At 63.2% G+C, this 18,166-nt stretch overlaps 1 protein-coding gene across 2 annotated transcripts; it reads left to right on the forward strand.

The window, feature by feature from the left end:
• Positions 1-5,822: 5,822 nt before the first annotated feature.
• Positions 5,823-17,099, forward strand: TBKBP1 (TBK1 binding protein 1). 2 transcript variants are annotated; one of them, XM_048318505.1, is made up of 11 exons: positions 5,823-6,274; positions 7,311-7,587; positions 8,913-9,141; positions 9,218-9,340; positions 9,431-9,535; positions 9,922-10,063; positions 10,145-10,323; positions 10,483-10,518; positions 14,487-14,605; positions 15,273-16,015; positions 16,337-17,099. In XM_048318505.1, the coding sequence occupies exons 3-11, from the start codon at positions 8,920-8,922 to the stop codon at positions 16,414-16,416; spliced, it is 1,749 nt and encodes a 582-aa protein (XP_048174462.1). In that variant the 5' UTR covers positions 5,823-6,274; positions 7,311-7,587; positions 8,913-8,919; the 3' UTR covers positions 16,417-17,099. The 2 variants fall into 2 exon arrangements, with proteins under 2 accessions (XP_048174462.1, XP_048174452.1); XM_048318495.1 differs by having other exon boundaries at positions 5,953-6,274; positions 10,483-10,532.
• Positions 17,100-18,166: the final 1,067 nt, after the last annotated feature.

The following is an 18,166-nucleotide window of genomic DNA, read 5'->3' on the forward strand; positions in this document are numbered from 1 at the left end:
TTGGGGGTCATTTTTTGGGTTTTTTTACTTTTTTGGGCCTTTTTGGTTCTTTTTACCTTTTTTCGGGCCTTTTTTGGGTTTTGTTACTTATTTGGGGGCTTTTTTTTTTTTTTTTTTTTTTTTTTACTCTTTCCGGGCGTTTTTTGGGGTTTTTTTTTAACTTTTCTCAGGCCTTTTTTGGGTTTTTTTTTTACTCTGTTCGGGCCTTGGGGTTTTTTTACTTTTTTGGGGCCCTTTTCTGAGTTTTTGAGGTGGGGGCTTTTTTTGTTTGGTTTTCTTTACTTTTTTGGGGGGGCCTTTTTGGGTGGGTTTTTTTTTTTTTTTGGTTTTAGGGATTTTTGGGGCCTTTTTTGAATTTTTTTTTGCTTTTTGGGGGACTTCTTTGGGGTTTTTGGGGGGGTCTTTTGGGGGTGTTTTTTTTTGCTTTTTGGGGAGGATTTTTTGGGCCTTTTTTGGGTTTTTTATTACTTTTTGGGCGCCTTTTTTGGAAGGTTTTTTGGACCTTTTGGGGGGCTTTCTTGGGTTTCTTCTGGGGAGATTTTTTTTCTTCTTCTTTTTTGGGTCTTTTGGCAGGGATTTTGGGGTCTTTGGGGTTTTTTTTTTACTTTCGGAGGGCCTTTTTTGGCCTTTTTGGGGGAGTTGGGCTTTTTTCTCTTTTTTAAGTTTTTTTGGGGGGCGTTTTTTGGGCCCTTTTTAGGCGGGGGGGGGGGTTGGGCTTTTTGGGGTTTTTTGGGGGGGGCAGGTTTGGGATCTCTTGGGGGTTTTTTGGGGCTGTACCACGAGGAATTTCTTCCCCAAATCCACCCCTCCTCGCTCCCATCGCTGCCTGGGCGTGGATCAAACACAAACTCCCCTCTTGCAGCTTCTTTTTTGGGTCTTCTGGGGGCTTTTTTTGGGTGTTTTGGGGGGTTTTTTTGGCCTTTTGGGGTTGTTGGGGCTTTTTTTGGGGGCTGTATCCCAAGGATACAGGGTGGTGCTGGAGATTGCGAGGTGCAGGGAATTCCATATTCCCAGAGATCCCAGACTCCTGGAGATGTGGCAGTGCTGGAGAGTCAAAATTTTGGGGGATTTGGTGGTGCTGGAGATTCCAAAGGATTCCGTATTCCCAGAGATCCCAAACTCCTGGAGATTTGGCACTGCTGGGAATTCCGTATTCCCAGAGATCCCAAACTCCTGGAGATTTGGCGCTGCTGGGAATTCCATGCTTCCAGAGATCCCAAACTCTGGGGGGTTTAGTGGTGCTGGAGATTCCGAGGTGCAGGGAATTCCATATTCCCAGAGATCCCAAACTCCTGGAGATCTGGCCCCGCTGGAGATCCCAAATTCCCAGAGATTCGGCTCCGTTTGGTGCCGCCACCAGCGCAAGGCCCCTGCCCTGCCCTGATCCCTTTCCCTCGGGATAAATCCACCCTCACCCCGCGCCAACGCGACCCTGAAACTGCAACTCCACATCAATCAATCAAGCAAATCTATCAATTAATCAGCGAAGAAACCACCCTTGGACGCTCCTCCAACTCCAATCCCTGCTTCCCTCTTTCGCTCCATAAAACCCTTGGGAAAAGCCGGATCCATTCATTTACCTCCCAAATCAGGACCTCCCCCCCCCCCCCACCAAAAAAAAAAAAAAAAAAGAAAAAAATCACTTTTATTTTTGTTTTCCTTATTTTTTTCTTTTTTCTTTTCCTGCTGCTTCATTTCCCGGGAGCCTCTGCCAGGCTCTGCCCCCGCTCGGAGACGCCGTGGGAGGGGAGCGCTCCGGGAGTGCCGAGCTCCCGTTTCCTCTCCGGGGGAGCCGGAGGTGACAGCGCTGTGTCACCAGCTGCCACCTGTGCCACCGCCGCGGCCCGGGAACACCGCGATTATTCCCGGCATCAGCAGCTCCCGACGTGGATTTATCCAGGGGAGGGCTGATGTGCTGAGCTCTGCCCTAAAAGAGAGGGAAAAGCTGATAAAGGTGGGGAAAATCAGCCGCGAGTGGATTTTGGGAGCCCCGGAGGTGACATCAGCCGTCTGTGCCACCACCCCGGCCCGGGAATACCGGAATTATTCCCGGCATCAGCAGCTCCCGACGTGGATTTATCCAGGGGAGGGCTGATGTGCTGAGCTCTGCCCTAAAAGAGAGGGAAAAGCTGGGGTTTTTTTCTCGGGAAAAGGTGGGGAAAATCAGCCGCGAGTGGATTTTGGGAGCCCCGGAGGTGACATCAGCCACCTGTGCCACCACCCCGGCCCGGGAATACCGGAATTATTCCCAGGATCAGCAGCTCCCGACGTGGATTTATCCAGGAGCATCTTCCCAGTGCCAGGCTGACGGTGTGAGCTCTCCCGGAGAGGGAGAAAACACCGATTTTTCTTGGAAAAAAAGTGGGAAAAACAAGGCACGAATGGATTTTGGAGCCCTCGGAGGTACCGCGGTGGCCTCGGGACCTCTCCCCAGGCTCTGTCTGGCGCTTTCCCACTCGCCCCTTCCCCACCCGGAGGGGATGGGACACCCTGGAGCCGGTGCCACCCTCTGGAATACGATTTTCCAGCTGAGGGAATCCTCATTTTGCCGCTCTTCTCCTGGCGGCCGGGGTGGGTTTGCCCCTTGTGCCACGGAGCGATGGACGAGGGACGCATTCCCGTCACGGGGATCATCCCAGGCCACCTCGGCATCGCTCCTGTGCCTTTCCCTGCCCGCTGGAATCCCGGGAATGCGGCTGTGGCACATCCATCCCACTGCTGCCAGCGCCGGGATGTGCCGGGATCGGCATGGAAGGGATCGGGAACGGGCTCAGCCCCGCTGGATTTTGGGCACAGGGTGAAGCATTCCCGCTCCCATTCCCTGGAATCCTCCTCCCCGTGTTGCTCCATGCTCGGAGCTGCCGGTTCGGGGGAGCCTGGATTGGGATGTGCCGGCCCTGGATGCTGGATCCGAGCTCCAGGCTGGGATCCCTGCAGACTTTTCCCGGGATGTGGAGGGTGGGAACCGCGGTGGTGAGATGGGAGCTTGGATATTCCCAGGAAACCTGGGAATCCTCGGGCAGGGGGAAGACGAGCTCAGAGCTGGGTTTGTGAACACCCGGGGCTGTTTCTCCCAGTCCAGGGATGTTTTCCCAGTCCAGGGATGTTCTCCCAGTGCAGGGATGTGCTTGCAGGCCGAGGTTGTTGCACAGCAGGGCAGGACCCAGTGGAAAACTATCCCAGGTTTTCCATGCTGAGGGATTCTCCATAAAATCCCCTCCGAGCCCTCTGCGGCTGCTGGTGGGGCTGGAAATTCGTGTTCCCACCTTGGAAAGCCTTGGATTGAGGAATCCGACGGGCTCCGGCCCGGGATTGAGGAGGGAACAAACGCGGGATTGTCACCGAGGATGCCGAAGGCGACGTTTGGGGGCTCCGTTGATGTTTCCAGAGCATTTCAGGCCTTCCAAGGAAGCCGGGCTTGGATTTGGGAAGAGATCCCGGCTCTCCCTGCTCTTCCCTGCTCTCCGTCATTCCCTGCCACGGCTCCCTGGGAGCGCAGCGAGGAGCCGAGGCCTCGCTCCCGACGTGGATCGGAGATAAATAATTCACTCCGGGAGCTGGGAGCGCGGGAGGAGGCTGGGAATGAACGCAGGGAACAGCCCCGGGCGCAGGGCAGGGCCGGGAGCGCAGGCACCGTCCCTGGCAGGCGGAGCAGGCTCCTGTGGCACTGCGGGGTTGGAAAATATGGATTTGGGCGGATTTGGGAGCGGCGGAGAAGGAGATGGAGCCCCCGGGCAGAGGAGGGGGCCGGGTGTCCTTTGCTGCGGGTACGGGAACGATGGATAGGGAAGGATGGTGGGGTGAGGGTGTTCCTGCCCCATTCCTGCCCCAATCCCTGTCCTCACCCCTGCCTGAATCCCTGCTTGAATCCCTCCCCTCGTCCTTGTCCGAATCCCTGCCTTCATCCTTGTCCTCATCCCTGCCTGGATCCCTGCCTGAATCCCTTCCCTCATTCCTTCCCAAATCCCCGCCCGAATCCCTGCTGCTGGGAAGGGAGGATTTTGCCTGTTTTCCCAACAATTCCCACGGAATCCGGCTGCAGAGGCAGCTCCGGAGCCGTTCCCGTCAGCCGGGGCATCCTTCAATCCCTGCACCCCAAAGGTCCGGGGGTGCTGCGATCCCCCCTGGGCACTGGGGGATTTTCCCTTTGCCGATCCCCAGCATTCCAGAGGGTGTCCAAGGGATCCCCACCAGCCCGGGGGAACCTCCCCGAGGCTTCCCTTGGCTTAAAACTTCCCAGAAACTGTTGGGAAGAGGGGGAAAAAGGCTTCGGGGGACAGAGGGGGGCTCCCGGTGCTCCCCTTTTCTCCCCGATGTCCTGGGAGGATGGGGCTCCATGGAAAACTCTGCCTTGGGAAGAGCAGGGAATCCCATGGAACGCCCAGATTGGATCCAGCACTGTCCAGAGAGGCTGTGGGGACCCCAAATCCCAGGGAACGGCTTAGCTGGGAGACAATTCCAGCAGCTTGGATCTGACCTCCTGCCTCCCTCTGTTCCTCCTCTCCGCACCCGACCCTGTGACAGCTCGCGGGATGGCTCCAACGTTTGTCCCCAGTGCCCAGGGACCCCCTGTGCCCCTCGGGGAGGTCCCCCTGGGCACGGCGCTGCCTCCATCCCGGGCACTCCGGGATGTTTCCTTTTTTTTCCAGATTAATTTCCAACCTGACGGAAATCCTTCATTTGCACTTCAAAGCGCTTTGCCGCAAATCCTCCGGAGCCGGCGCTCGGGATTTTTCCTGGGCCCTGTTCGCGGCACATCCCGTCCCTGCGGGTCCCTCCTGCCCTTCCCCGCTGCTGTCCCACCCAAAGGTGACATTCCGGGAGCGGTTTTCCATCCCTAGGCCACGCACCGAGGGCAACGTGAGATTCCCCGGAGGAAATTCCAATGGGAACGGCCACGAAGCGTCGCAGCAGCCCCGTGCCCGCCTGGCATCGGGCCCCCGAAATATTCCAGGCCTCGTCGTGCGTGTTTAGCTCCCACGGGAATCTCCTGGAATCTCGGCATCCCATGGGTGGCACCCCCCAATGCCAGGGGTGTGTCCGTGCCCCCGGCTCCGGGTGCTGGATCCCCTCCAGGCTCTCCAGGTTATCCCAGGCTCCAGCCAAGCACTGACCAGAATGCCAGGAAAGGCAATCTGGGATGGGAACGCCGTGGGTGCTCCCAGCTCGAAGTTTTGCTCCCTTTGGGTCCCCTGGTGGGACCAGGGGCTGGGGGAAGCCGAGATGGACTTTGCAGTGATTCCTTTTCCCTCATCCCGACACGAGCCAGGGTCAGGATCAGGATTTGCTCCGTGCTGACCTCTCCCAGCTCGGCTTTGCTGCTGGATCCCCCTTCAGTGCCCATCCCTGGGGCTGCTCTTCCCCCCCTCCCCATTCCTCCAGAGGCCTTGGCAGGGATGTTTGGGATGTTTGGGATATCGGGGTCCCGCAGATTTCCCCCGGCCCCCATCCCTGCGTCCCATTCCCGGCTCCTCCGCTGGGGTGGGACAAGGCCTTGGCAGGAATCTTGTGCCACCGGGCTCACGCAGAGCCACAGAAGTGTCCGTGCGTGGGTCTGACCCTGCCGCGGGTCCATCCGTGGCATTCCAGGGTCTGTCCCCGGGCACCAGGCTGGCAGTGCCCCCCCCCGGGGGCTGCAGGGGTCTGTCCCCCGGAGCCCCCGGCAGCCGCGGTGAAAGCAGAGCAGCTATTAATAACCCTGCGCACAGGGAAAAGATGTAATTCCATAATGGAAGCGGCTCCGGGAACAATTCAGGGAATAAAATGTTCGGGGGGGGGGGGGGGGGGGGTTGGGGGGCGGGGGCAGGGGGGGAGCCCAGCCCCCACCGCGCGGGGCTGCGGCTCCGCGATGCTTCCGGGGATGAAGGGAGAAGCCCCCCGGCCCCGCGACCACCCTTGGGGGGATCCGGCGGGCACGGGAGGGGGCCGGGGGTCGGTGGTGCCCCTCGCAGGGCGGGGCACGGGAGGGGTGTCAGGTGTCCGGGGGTCCAGCGCGTGTGTCCGTCCCCCCCTCCCCCCGAGCATCACCGGGACCGGCCGTGCCCCGGAGGGGGGGGTCACAGCCTCTGGGGCGGCCCCGGCGCGTGGCGGGGGAGGGGCTGGCGGCCGCCCGGTGCCCACGTGGTTCGTCGGTGTCTCCGGAGCGGAAGAAACGGCGGCGGGGCCGGGGCTGCGGCGGGCACCGGGAACGGGAGCGGCGGCGCGAGCGGGACCCGGCGGGGCGGGGACGGAGCCGCATCCCGGCGGGCGCCGCCGCAGCGCAGCAGCAGCGCCGGTGAGTGCGGGGCCTGGGCCGGGGGGGCAGAGCGGGCTGCCCCCGCCCCACCGGGCCTGTCGCCTCCCGCCACAGCGAGACCCCATCCCCATCTCCCCCCGCCGCCTTCACCTCGCGGGTCCATCCCCACTTCATCCTCATCCGCGGCTCCATCCCCATCTCCATCCCCATCTCCATCCCCATCCCCGGCTCCATTCGCATCTTCAGCCCCATCCTCATCCCCATCCCCGGTTCCGTGCCCATCTCCAGCCCTGCTTCCATCCCGCTTCCATCCCCATCTCCTGCTCCATCCTCATCCCCATCCCTGGCTCCATCCTCATCCTCATCCCGTCCCGGCTCCGCCCCGGACCCCTCCTGCGTTTCCGTCGCCGTCCCCCGCCCGGCGACCCCCGGCGCGGTGCGGCCCCGGGCTGGGCGCGGGGGGGGCGGGCGGCACCGGGCCGGGCCGGGGGCGGTCGGGGACGGTTTCCCGGAGGCTCCGGAGCTGCCGCAGGCCGGACCCCCCCCGCTCACCCTATCGCGACCCCCGTCCGCGCTCACCCGCGCACCGGGCCCGGCTCCCGGGGTCGGGGGCGCGCTCGACCCGTCCCCCTTTCCTCGCCGGTTCCCCGCCGGTTCCACACCCGCTGCCCTCGCCTGTGGCCACGGCGGTGGCATCGAGGCCCCCCCGCGGCCCCCCCAGCCCCTCAGAACCGGGACAGCGCCCGGGGGGGTCCCAGCAATGAGGAGGGGGCTTGTCCCGGCCGCGGCTACCGAGGGTTGGGGTGGGGGTGCGTGGCCGGAGGGGCTGCCCTGGGTCGGGTCCTACCGAGCGCATCCTCCCGACCCCCCAAGGGCTGTCTGGAGGAAGGGGGGGGGCTGGGCAGTGGCGCTGTCCCTGTCCCCAACCCAGCCGGGTGCCAGCAGCCTGGCAGCACCCACAGCCTGGCACATCCCATCCCCATTCCCACCGGAGCAGAGCCGGCCGAGCCCTCCCGCAGTGTCCCAGTCCCGGGGAGCTGCAGCCCCATTTCCCGTTTTGGCTTTTTTTCCCAAGGCATTTGCAGGCCTCGAGGAGGGGCCGGGAGCGCGGAGGGAGCGGCGGTGCCGTGGGGACCTTGCCTGGAACCCGATGAGAGCAGCTCCAGCTCCCACTGATCCTCTCGTGGCCGATGTCCGGAGCTCCCACACCTGAGACACGCCTGTGCCACCCCTGTGCCACGCCTGTGCCACGCCTGTGACACGCCTGTGACACGCCTGTGACACGCCTGTGCCCGCGCCGCAGCCCTGCCCAGCCCGCGCCGCTTCGCCCCGCGCCTGGGGCCCGCTGCAAGGCAGGTGTCCCAGCGGGGTGGGGAAACTGAGGCACGGCAATCTGGGGAGCAGCAGGGACGGTCCGGGGAGCTCCGGGCCAGGTTGGGGACACACAGCTGCCTCCAGGCCCTGTGTGTTGGGGACAAAGAGGGTCCTGTCCCCATGGTGCCTCCGCTGGCAGGGCCTGGGTCTCAGTTTGGGGGGGGTCACCAGAGCTTGGGGAATCTCATCTTGGCTTTGGGGGTGCCTCAGTTTCTCCAGGGGGGTGATGGCAGTGCCCTCCCTGCCCGAGCAGAGGCGTGTCCCCTCTGTCACCACCCCGGGGGACCCTTGGAGGGCTGGCGGTGCTGGGGGTCTGTCCTTGTTTCACTCTCCGTGTCCCAGCGGAGGCTGCCGCAGCCCCCGAGTGCCCACGGGACCCCCGGCCCGGGGGTGCCAGCAGGGCCGGGCTGTCCCCAGGCTCCGCCGGTGGCTCGAGGGGGCCGTGCTGTCCCCCCCTCCGTCACCCTGCAGATCCCTCCTCCCTCTCCCAGTTTCGTGCCATGAATTATTTGTGCGGCGGTGGCTCCCAGATGTCTGCCAAGCCGCCCGGGCTGCGCGTGCCCGGCGGCCGCCCCGCTGCCCGAGGGGTCCCCAACTGGGACAGAGGACAGTGCCAGAGAGGGCTGGGCTGGCTTGAGACGCTTTTCCCACCGGGAAACATCCCGGGAGCCACCGGAGGCAGCGGCTGCGGGAGCCTCGAACACCCCGAACCCTCGTGCGGGGGCCAGCGCTGCGGCAGAGCGGGACGGGCGGGATGGGGTCCCCCGGGAGGGGATGGGGACGGTGCCGGGAGCCAGGTGGCTCCCGGGGGGTGAGCGGCAGCGCCGGTATTTAGGGCACGGCTGCGCGAGGCGTGGGAGGCCGGGAAGCAGCCCGCGTGCGGCGCGGGGCGGGAGGCAGCGGCACCGGACGCTATTTCTGGTGCTCGTTCCCGGGAGGGGACGTGAGGAAAGTCACCGTGTCCCCCCCAGGGGGCTCTGCCGGGGGTGCTCTCTGCTCCCACCCTCATCCTGATGGAGGCTGGGGGGGCTGTCAGGAGCTCTGTCCCCCCTTTCCTCGGTGGGGACAGAGGTGATGCCACGGCCGGTGTCCCCTTGTCACCCCAAGGGACCGTGTGGGGTTGGAGCCGCTGCTGGTGGACCGTCCCTCCTCTGTCATCCATCGCCACTGGGACAGGCTGAGCTCACTCAGAGCTCGCTCTGACCCACCTGGGCTCCCCCTGCCCCAGCCTGGATCCCACCCCAGTGTCCCCCAGAGCCCGGCCTGCCCCGGTGTCACCGGTGTGTGTCCGGTGTCCCTCCAGGCTGGACATGGACTCCATGTTCGAGGACGACATCAGCATCCTGACGCAGGAGGCGCTGGGGCCGGACGAGGACTGGCTGGACAGCCCCAACACCGACCTCTCGGGCGAGATGTGCTCGGCCTCGCACTTCGCCCTCATCACCGCCTACGACGACATCAAGAACCGGCTCACGGGGCTGGAGAGGGAGAACTCCACGCTCAAGCGCCGGCTCAAGATGTACGAGGTCAAGGTGAGGGGTCAGGGGGGCTCGAGGGGGGCATGTGGGGCCGGGGGGACCCCGCTGACCGCCTGCCCCGCGGCCGCAGTACCCCCTGATCGGCGAGTTCGGAGAGGAGCACATCTTCTCCCTCTACGAGGCCAAGGAGACGTCGCTGCTCAAGAGCGAGAAGGCGTCGCTGCAGCAGCAGCTCAACCAGTTCCAGCACGAGGTGAGCGGGGACGGGGGGTCTGGGGAGCCGTGGGGGGGTCCCCGAGCTGCCCACCCACCCCACGCCCCCTCCGCCTTCTTCCCCCGGCAGCTGCAGAAGAGCAAAGAGCGGGAGGAGCAGCTGGAGGAGATGATCCAGGCATACGAGAAGCTGTGCGTGGAGAAGGCCGACCTGGAGACCGAGCTGGGAGAGATGGTGGGTGCCGGCAGCAGGGCACGGTGCCCTTCCGGGCCCACGGTGTCCCCATCCTTGGGGGATGGGTCCTTGCGGGGGGGGGTTGTGGCTTCTCGCCCGCTTTTCGGGCACGTTGGGGTTTGTAGGGATGCAGTGGCTCAGGTTTATCCATCTTCCCGCTCCCGCCCTGCCGAGGGATGCTCCTGGCTCCGGGGTCTTGCTGCCAGGGTCAGCCGGGCATTCCCTGGCTCACCTTTCCCAGCCAGGCAGCCACTCCTGCCTGGCCTCTGTCACCAGATCGATCCCACTCCAAAAAGAGACCCCAAAATCCGGGCTAGGGGAGAGGATAACCCCCGGGGAGGGGGTGCAGCGCGGCCCGGGCTCAGCCCTGTCCCCTCCCCGTGCAGCGGGCGCTGGTGGAGACGCATCTGAGCCGCATCCGGAGCCTGGAGCAGCAGCTGCGGCAGCGCGACGGCGGCGCCTTCCCCGGGCTGGGCACCCAGGACGTGCCTTTCATCACCCTGCACCCCAACCCCGGCCTGAGCCACGGTGAGCCGCCCCCTCCCCGCCCCGCCGCGGCCCCCGGGACCCCGCGGCGGTGCCGGGGGCTGAGCCGTGCGGTGCCCGCAGTGCTGGAGCGCGCCGGGGGCTGGCAGAGCCGCGGGCTGGAGGCGCCGGCGCGGCTGGAGGCTGAGCTGGAGGCGGCGCGCCAGGAGAACCAGCGCGCCCAGCACCGCGAGGAGCATCTCAAGGCGGAATGCGAGAGGCTGCAGGCGGAGCTGAAGCACCTGCGGGACACCCGGGAGCAGGTACGGGGCAGGGCCGGCCGTGGGGACCGCCCCCAGTCCCGGGTGGGTGGGGTTTGGGTGTCCGGGAGCGGGTGATGGGGCAGGGTCTGACCCCACAGGACCCCCGCTACCCTCGGTGGGTGGGGGTCCGGGTGCTCACAGGGTGTCTGCTGTCCCCAGGAGCAGTCGGAGAGGGACATGGCCTGGGTGAAGAAGGTGGGCGACGACCAGTAAGTGCTGGGAGGGGACTGGGGCGAGGGCTGGGAGAGCCCCGCGCTGGCAGGACGGAGTGGGGACACACGGGACCGGCTGTGGGACATCACACACCGGGTGCCAACGCTGTTGGGCGGGGTCCCGGGGGGGGTTCCCCGCTTTGAAGTGCTGCAGTGGGGGGATCCCGCACCCCAAAATCACCCGCTGCACCCGCCACGGGGGTTTGGAGCTGAGCGGGGCTGAGGGCGCGAGGTGCCCGGTGCTGGGTGCCGAGTGTTGTCCGGGTGCCCGGTGCCCGGTGTCCGGTGCCCGGTGTCCGGTGCCGTGCGCAGTCCCGGTGCCCGGTGCCGGCTCGGCGCTGCCTCCAGAGGGCACTGACGGCTCGCGGCTGCCGAGGGAGCGGCACCGAGTGGCACCGGGGGTCGCCGATCGTCGCCGTGCGGCCCCGGTCCGCGGCACCCCTGTGGCACCAATCCGTGCCAAACGCGTGGCACCGAACCATCCCAACCACCGGGCACCGATCCACCCCGACCACATTCCAGCCTGGGCAGTCCCGGGAGCATTTCCAGGCTCCTTGGAGCCGTTTTTCCCCCATCTCCATCCCTGTTCCAACCCCTCCCAAAGGAGCGTTTCCTTTTGCCGTGGCTGCAGGCCCAGTGCTGGGGACAGGTCCCTCCTCTGTCCCTCGCTGTCACTTCCCGGTGTCCCCTCTGCGGCAGCCGCGAGCTCTGGAGACTCCCCGGGCACTGTGGGGTGCTGGGACAGACGCTTTGAGCCCACAGATTTGGGGCTTTGAGTCAAAACACCCCAAATCTGGGGAGAGCTGAGGGGAAATGGGGCCGTGGCCGGACCCCTTAAACCCCCAGGGGCTGACGGTGGCACCGAGGCGGTGGCGGTGTCCCCGCTTTAACTCGGTGCTGGCCTCGTTCCCCCGCTGTCCCCACCCCGGGAAGCGGCAGCGGGGCTCGGTGCCCCTCCCCGGGCCGAGCTGTGGACAGATGAAAGGTGACACGCGGGGCCGGGAAGGTGCCGGGGTGTTGTTGTGGGGGGCTGGATCCATCTCCTCCTTTTCCAGAGGTGTTGGATGCTGTTGCCGTTTCCTGTCGTGCTGGTGCAGATCAGAGCAGGGGGATCCAGGCGGGGGCTGGATCCATCCCTGGGGAGCTCCCGTCTCTCTGCCGGAGTGGCCCTTCCCACCCTTCCCCTCCTTAATTCCCTTTATTTCCACAAAATCCCGTCTCCCGAGATCACCCCCACGTTGTGCCCCCACCCCTCTCTCCCCGTTCCCACAACATCCAGGGACGTTAAAACTCCCGAATGTCTCTATCGACATTTCCCAATGGCCAAAATCGTTATTTTCAAGCCCAAACTCACCACGCTGGGATGGGGAAACCGAGGCAGGGCTGGCTCCTCACCCCCTCCCCGGGCACAGCTTTTCCCTCCGCGCTCTTTTCTTGTCGATTCAGCTCTTTTTTGTCACCTGCTTCTCTCCGCCACTGGTTTTTTTTTGGTGTGAAAAGCGCCTTATCGGCGTTTTCCATCTCCGGGTGATTTTCTGGTGCTTCTGCCGCGGCGCGCGTGGGGCGGGGGTCCCCCCGCGTCCCGATTTTCCTCTCTTTTTTTTGGTTTCTCTTCTGAAGTTTAGACAATTTTGGGGGCTTTCTGAGCTCGAGGTCATTCCCTCTTGCTCTCCCTCCCGCGAAAAACCAGAAGCCAAATACTGGAAAAAGCCCTGGAGGGAGCAGGGTGGGGGTTTGGGGGCACCAGACCACCTCTCCCACTTCCCCGCCCTGCGTTTTTGGGGGGATTTTGTGGGTTTTAGTGACTCTTGCACCCATGGGTGCCAATGCCGGGCACGTCCCCACCCCTGGCTCCTCCAGCTCTGCAGCAAAGAGGGGTCTGGGGGACGCGGAGGTGACATCCTGTGTGTGTCCCCCTGGTTTTTTGGGGGGCCCGGGGGACAGGACACAGTCGGGGATCCCGAGGGTCCCGCCAGAGTCGTGGAGAATTTGGGGCTGCTCTGTTCTCAAGGCTTATCTGAGGTTTTTTATCAAAATCCCACAGTTTGCCCCAAACCAGCTCAGTTTTGGGGGTGAGGGGCACCAAGACCGTCCCTCGTGTCCCTCTCGTGTCACCAACCGTGCCCAGAAGGCTCTTGGGGGCACACGAAGGGGTCCAGGGCCACTGTCACTCCCCGGGGCCGCAGTTTCGGTGCTTCCTCCCTGACCTCGGTAAGAGTTCGGGAGGAATTGGAGGATCCCAGGATTTGGGGGATCCCAGGATTTGGGGGATCCCAGGATTTAAGGAGCCTCCAGAATCCCGTGGTGGGGCTGGAGGAACGGGGAACCCCTTGGATCCCACGATGGGCCACAGGGGAAACTGAGGCAGGAGAGCTGGGGGCTGGCAGGGTGGCACTGGGGGGGTTTCTCTGTCTTCTTTTTTCTTGTTTTCTTTTTTTTTTTTTTTTTATTTTCCTCTCTTTTGTTCTTCTTTTCTCTTTTATTTTCTTTTTTCTCCGTATCTTCTTTTTTATGTCTATGTTGGTTTTCTTCTCTTTCCTTCTTTTCTTTCTTTTTCTTCTTCTTTTTTTGTATCTTTTGCTCTTCTTCTCTTTCTTTTCCTCCTTTCCTTCTTCTCTTCCTTTTCCTCCTTTTCCCTCTTCTCCTTCTTTTCCTCCTTTCCCTTTTCCTACTTTTCCTTTTCTTCTTTGCCTCTCCCTTTTCTTCTTCTTCTTCTTTTTCTTTTTCGTTTTCTTTTTCTTTTCTTTTTCTTCTTTTTCTTTTTCTTTTTCTTTTTCTTTTTCTTTTTCTTTTTCTTTTTCTTTTTCTTTTTCTTTTTCTTTTTCTTTTCTTTTTTCTTTTTCTTCTTTTTCTTTTTCTTTTTCTTTTTCTTTTTCTTTTTCTTTTTCTTTTTCTTTTTCTTTTTCTTTTTCTTTTTCTTTTTCTTTTTCTTTTTCTTTTTCTTTTTCTTCTTTTTCTTTTTTTTGTTTTTTTCTTTTTCTTTTTCTTTTTCTTTTTCTTTTTCTTTTTCTTTTTCTTTTTCTTTTTCTTCTTCGTTTTCTTTTCTTCTTCTTCTTCTTCTTCTTCTTCTTCTTCTTCTTCTTCTTCTTCTTCTTCTTCTTCTTCTTTTGCTCTCTATTTCTTCCCCCCTTTTTCTCTCTACGCTCTTCCCCTCCTTTCCCATTCTTTTCCTCACTTTCTCCTTCTCCTCCTCCTTTCCCACCTCTCGGCCGCTCTCCGCCGCGGGGCTCGGCCCGGCTCGGCGCTGTCAGCTGCGGTTACGAGCGGCGGCTCCGGGTCCCCGCGGTGTCACAACGGCTCAGCGGGACCGCGCCAGGACGAGCCGAGCCCCGGCCCCGGGGGCTTTTCTCCCTTTGCGTCCCCGCCGAGAGTCCCGGCTCGGAAAGCGACACCAACTTGGGGCAGAATTGATGATTTTGGCAGCGCTTCCAAGAGCCGGGAGCGGGGGGAGCAGCACCCGCCCCCCTCCTGGATGCTCCCGTCTGCTCCCGGTGCTCGATCCGCGGCCACAACTTTCCCCTTTTGAGTTAAAACCCTGCATTTAGGTGAATTTTGAGTTGGTTCTGGGGGGACACCGGGGTTGTGTCACCCTCAGAGTCACCGCGTCCCCTTTGGGAATTGGCCTCTGGATCTCGTGGTGTCGGCCGGGGTGGAAAGAGGGAACTTCAGACACCCTGAGGTGGCTTTTTTTTTACCCTGGGCCATTATTTCCTCAGGAATTTCCTGAAGGAATGCTGGAAGCACCATCCAGGCCGTTGCACTGAACCTTTTTTAGTTACATTTATTTTAAAAAACCCCACCAAAACAACCAAAATTCCAGCGGGGAGGTCAAGCCCTACTGAAGGATTTCACCCCCACTGAAGGCTTTAATCCCAGCTGAAGGCTTTAATCCCTGCTCAAGGATTTCTCCCCACCAAATCCCCTCGACCCCGGGTTTCCTTTGCTCCGCAGGGTGAACCTGGCGCTGGCCTACACGGAGCTGACGGAGGAGCTGTGCCGCCTGCGGAACCTCAGCTCCCTGCAGAGCCAGATCCTGCGGGCGCTGCTGCAGGAAAAGAGCCTCAACGGCGGTGAGGGGGCGTCGGGGGGCTGCCGGGCAGGGACGGGGGGCACAAACACCGGGAAAAGGGGATGGGTGCCCTCGTCCTATGGGTGGGGATGAGATGCTGGGGGTATCGGTCCCCAAAGGCAACTTGCCCTGGGAGTGTCCCATCCCAAAAGTATCCATACCTGGGAGTATCCATCCCAAAAGCATCCGTATCTGGGAGTATCCAAACCTGGGAGCATCCAAACCTGGGAGCATCCCATCCCAAGGCAATCCATTATCCCTGGGAGCATTGGCCCCAGGAGCGTCCTGGGATGATCCCACCCCAGGAACCTCCATCCCTGGGACCATCCATACCTTGGATCATCCCATCCCCAGGAGCATCCACACCTTGGACCATCCATTTCTGGGAATATCCATCCCGGGAGAATCCATCCCTGGGCCCATCCATCCCTGGCTGCCTCCGCTGCCAGAATCACCCCTCCCTCCGGGGGTCCCCACAGCCGCATCCCCCCATCCCTCTGGGCTGCTCCTGGATGCCGAGGCACATTTTCCACATTGTCCACATTTTCCACACTTTCCACATTTTCCACACTTTCCACATTTTCCACATTTTCCCACATTTTCCACATTTTCCAAGCCGCCGAGCTAACGTGGATTCTTTTCCTCGCGTTCCCCTTCTCCTGTGCCAGGCCAGCGCCACTCCCCGCTGTCCCAGTGCCACTCGCCAGCCCAGCAGCGCCGCTCGCCCGCCCCGCAGTGCCCCTCGCCCGCTCCGCCGGGACGCTCCCAGTGCCAATCTCCCGCCCTCCAACGCCGCTCGCCGGGACCCCCGAGCCAATCTCCGGCCCAGCAGCGCCGCTCGCCAGCCCCCGGCCCTTGCCAGTCCCCTGCCCAGCAGCGCCGCTCCCCGGTGCCACCCCCCAGCCAGTCGCCCGCCCAGCAGCGCCGCTCGCCAGCGCCGCCTCCACCCCCCTGCCCGTCGCCAACCTCGGCGTCCCCGCACCGCCTGCCCGGCGAGAGGATGGAGCTGGGCTACGCCAAACCCTCGAGCCGCCACATCAAAGCCGGCTTCCAGGGCCGCCGCAGCTACTCGGAGGTGACCAACGTGGCCCTGTACCAGCAGAGCCGCTCGCTCTGGCTCCAGCCCGAAGCCTCCACGCTCCCCAAGCACCGGCCCTACGGCGAGGTTTATTTGGGGGGCGCGGGGGCCCCGCTGAGCGCCCACGAGCCTTTCGAGGAGCACGTGCGCTTCGAGAAGCAGTCGTCGGACGAGGAGGAGTGGGCGCTGCCCAGCCCGCCCAGCCCCGAGGCCGGGGCCATCCGCTGCGCCTCCTTTTGCGCCGGCTTCCCCGTGCCCGACGCCGACGCCGTGCACCGGACGGCGGCCGCCTACGCCCGGGCCGAGCACGCCCAGTCCTGGCCTTCCATCAACGTAAGAAGGACGCTCCCCAATCCCCCCGCGGGGCGTTGGGGTGGGTTTGGGGGTGGGAAGCATCGAGGGAAGCCCCCCAGCGCGGTGGCGTGCCTCGGTTTCCCCCGTTTGCCACCCGGCGTCGCGGCTGGCGGGGGCCAGCGGGAGGGTGCTGGGGGGGGGGGGGGGGGGGGGTGGCAGGGGGGCTGCGGCCGCCGCAGAGGGATCAGAGCACCCCTCCCACTTCCCCGCCATTTGGGGGAATTCTGTGCGTTTTAATGACTCTTGCACCCATGGGTGCCAATGCCAGGCACGTCCCCATCCATCCCTGTGCCCCCGCAGCTGCTGCTGGAGACGGTGGACTCGGAGGTGCGGAGCTGCCCGCTGTGCCAGCTGGCCTTCCCCATCGGGTACCCAGATGATGCCCTGGTCAAACACATCGACTCGCACCTGGAGAACAGCAAGATCTGAGCCTTGCCCCCCTTCTTCCCGACCTTTGGATGCTGCATGGAAACACACCGGGAGCGCCCAGCTCCCGAAATACCTCCAAGTCTTCAGTAGCTACGGAAAGACTGAGCGCCTCCCACCCCTCACCCCAGAGCTCCCCGGAGCCCCCAGCCCCCTCTGAGTGGGTTCATCCTCACCCGCTTCACCCCGTGCCAGGTTTGGATGCTCCAGTAGGGGTACCAGGATCACGCCATGCCAGGTGGTGGCCGGAGGGGACCCGTCTGTGCCCCCTGGGTGTCCTCTGCACCCTCGAGTGTCGCTGCTTGATCTCAGGGAGGATCCGAGGAGCCGGGTCCCGGATCCGGCCCCCAGGAAGAAGGTGAGGGGAAGGGGCCGCCCCTTCCCCGGCCGCTGGGGTTAGAGTTGGGGTCGGGGTTGGGATGGGGGGGCAGCTGCTTGTTCTCGGTCCCCTTTGCCTTGTCCCGCCAGTTCAAGCATTTTCCCACTCTTTTACATTAAAAGCACCCCCTTCCCCACCAAATTCTCCCCCCTCCCCACAACAACGATGCTGCTGAGAAACCAACCCCGAGGCGCAGCACGGGCCCCCCACCCCCCCAACATTGCACTGGGCTCCGCAGCCCTGGGGCTCCCCCTGACCTCTCCCCCCCCTCCCCCCCCGTGCGGCGTGGGGACAGCGCAGCCCCCCAGCAGCCCCCCCATGCCCAGCCCCCCACCCCCCTCCAGCCGGGGGCTGCAGGCGGCTGCTCACCCTGAGCCCCCCCACCCCGTCACCCCAGTCCCCCCACGTTCGATCTACCTCAAAGCCGCCGGGAGAGGGGGGGTCCACAGCACTGTCCCCCCTCACCGAGCCGCTGCGCGCTGCATGTCCCCCCCGTGTCACAGCGCACACCCCCACGCACCGCCGGGGGCTCGGCCCCACACCGGGACCCCCGGCAGGAGGGACCCGCCCTCGCTGCGACGCCACCGACTCCAATAAAACCTTTCCAGCGCCCAAAATGCCTTGGAGGGGAGGGAGAAGCCGTCTCCTCTCTTGGGGTCCCTAGGGAAGGAGAGGGGGGGTCCAGGTGTAGGTGCCCTCTCTCCCCCCGGGGATGGAGTTGGGGTCGGGAACGAGAGGGGGCTCGACAGAGCCAGCTCGTGTCGCCAGGGTGGGCGTGACAGGGTTTGGGGTGTCCTGCGGCCGTGTCCCCCGTTCCTGGCCCGTTTCGGGTTCACCGGGCAGGTGGGTGACCCAAAACGGGACAATCCGAAGCAAAACAAAAAATCACCAGGCTCGTGACGGCACAAGGGACACGGCCAGACCCCGGCGTGGGGATCCCCTGGCAGGGTCAGGGGGATCCAGGGGGAGGCGATGGATGGCGGGGTGGGATTCTCCCGGTTTTTCTGAGGGAAGCGTCTGCCCTGGGCAGGGAGAGCTCTGTCCCTCCCTCCCTCCAGCACCACCGGGCCTCCCTTCTCTGCGTTATCGCCGATTTACAGCCCTCCCCCTGCCCGCCTGCGGGCTGGGGGTCCGGGCCAGCTCTGTGGGACCCCCGGGTGACTTTTAGCCCTGGCAAACCCCGGCTCCACAGCGAGCACCCACGGGCTGAGCTGTGGCCGTTCTCGGGAGGCTGCGGGGAGGGTCCCGTTCCGTCTCGCCGAGCTCAGCCCGGCCCCGAGCGGGGTGCGAAGGCGGTTCCCAGTGCCGCGGGGCGATGGTGTGAA

This window comes from Corvus hawaiiensis, chromosome 1, assembly GCF_020740725.1.
Source record: "Corvus hawaiiensis isolate bCorHaw1 chromosome 1, bCorHaw1.pri.cur, whole genome shotgun sequence".
NCBI lineage: Eukaryota > Metazoa > Chordata > Aves > Passeriformes > Corvidae > Corvus > Corvus hawaiiensis.

Excerpts from the sequence above, each read along its gene's own strand:
- TBKBP1 (XM_048318495.1), top strand. The coding sequence starts at position 8,920 with ATGGACTCCATGTTCGAGGACGACATCAGCATCCTGACGCAGGAGGCG. Across the intron at positions 9,536-9,921 it reads AGACCGAGCTGGGAGAGATG|CGGGCGCTGGTGGAGACGCA; the intron begins GTGGGTGCCGGC and ends CTCCCCGTGCAG. Across the intron at positions 16,016-16,336 it reads AGTCCTGGCCTTCCATCAAC|CTGCTGCTGGAGACGGTGGA; the intron begins GTAAGAAGGACG and ends GTGCCCCCGCAG.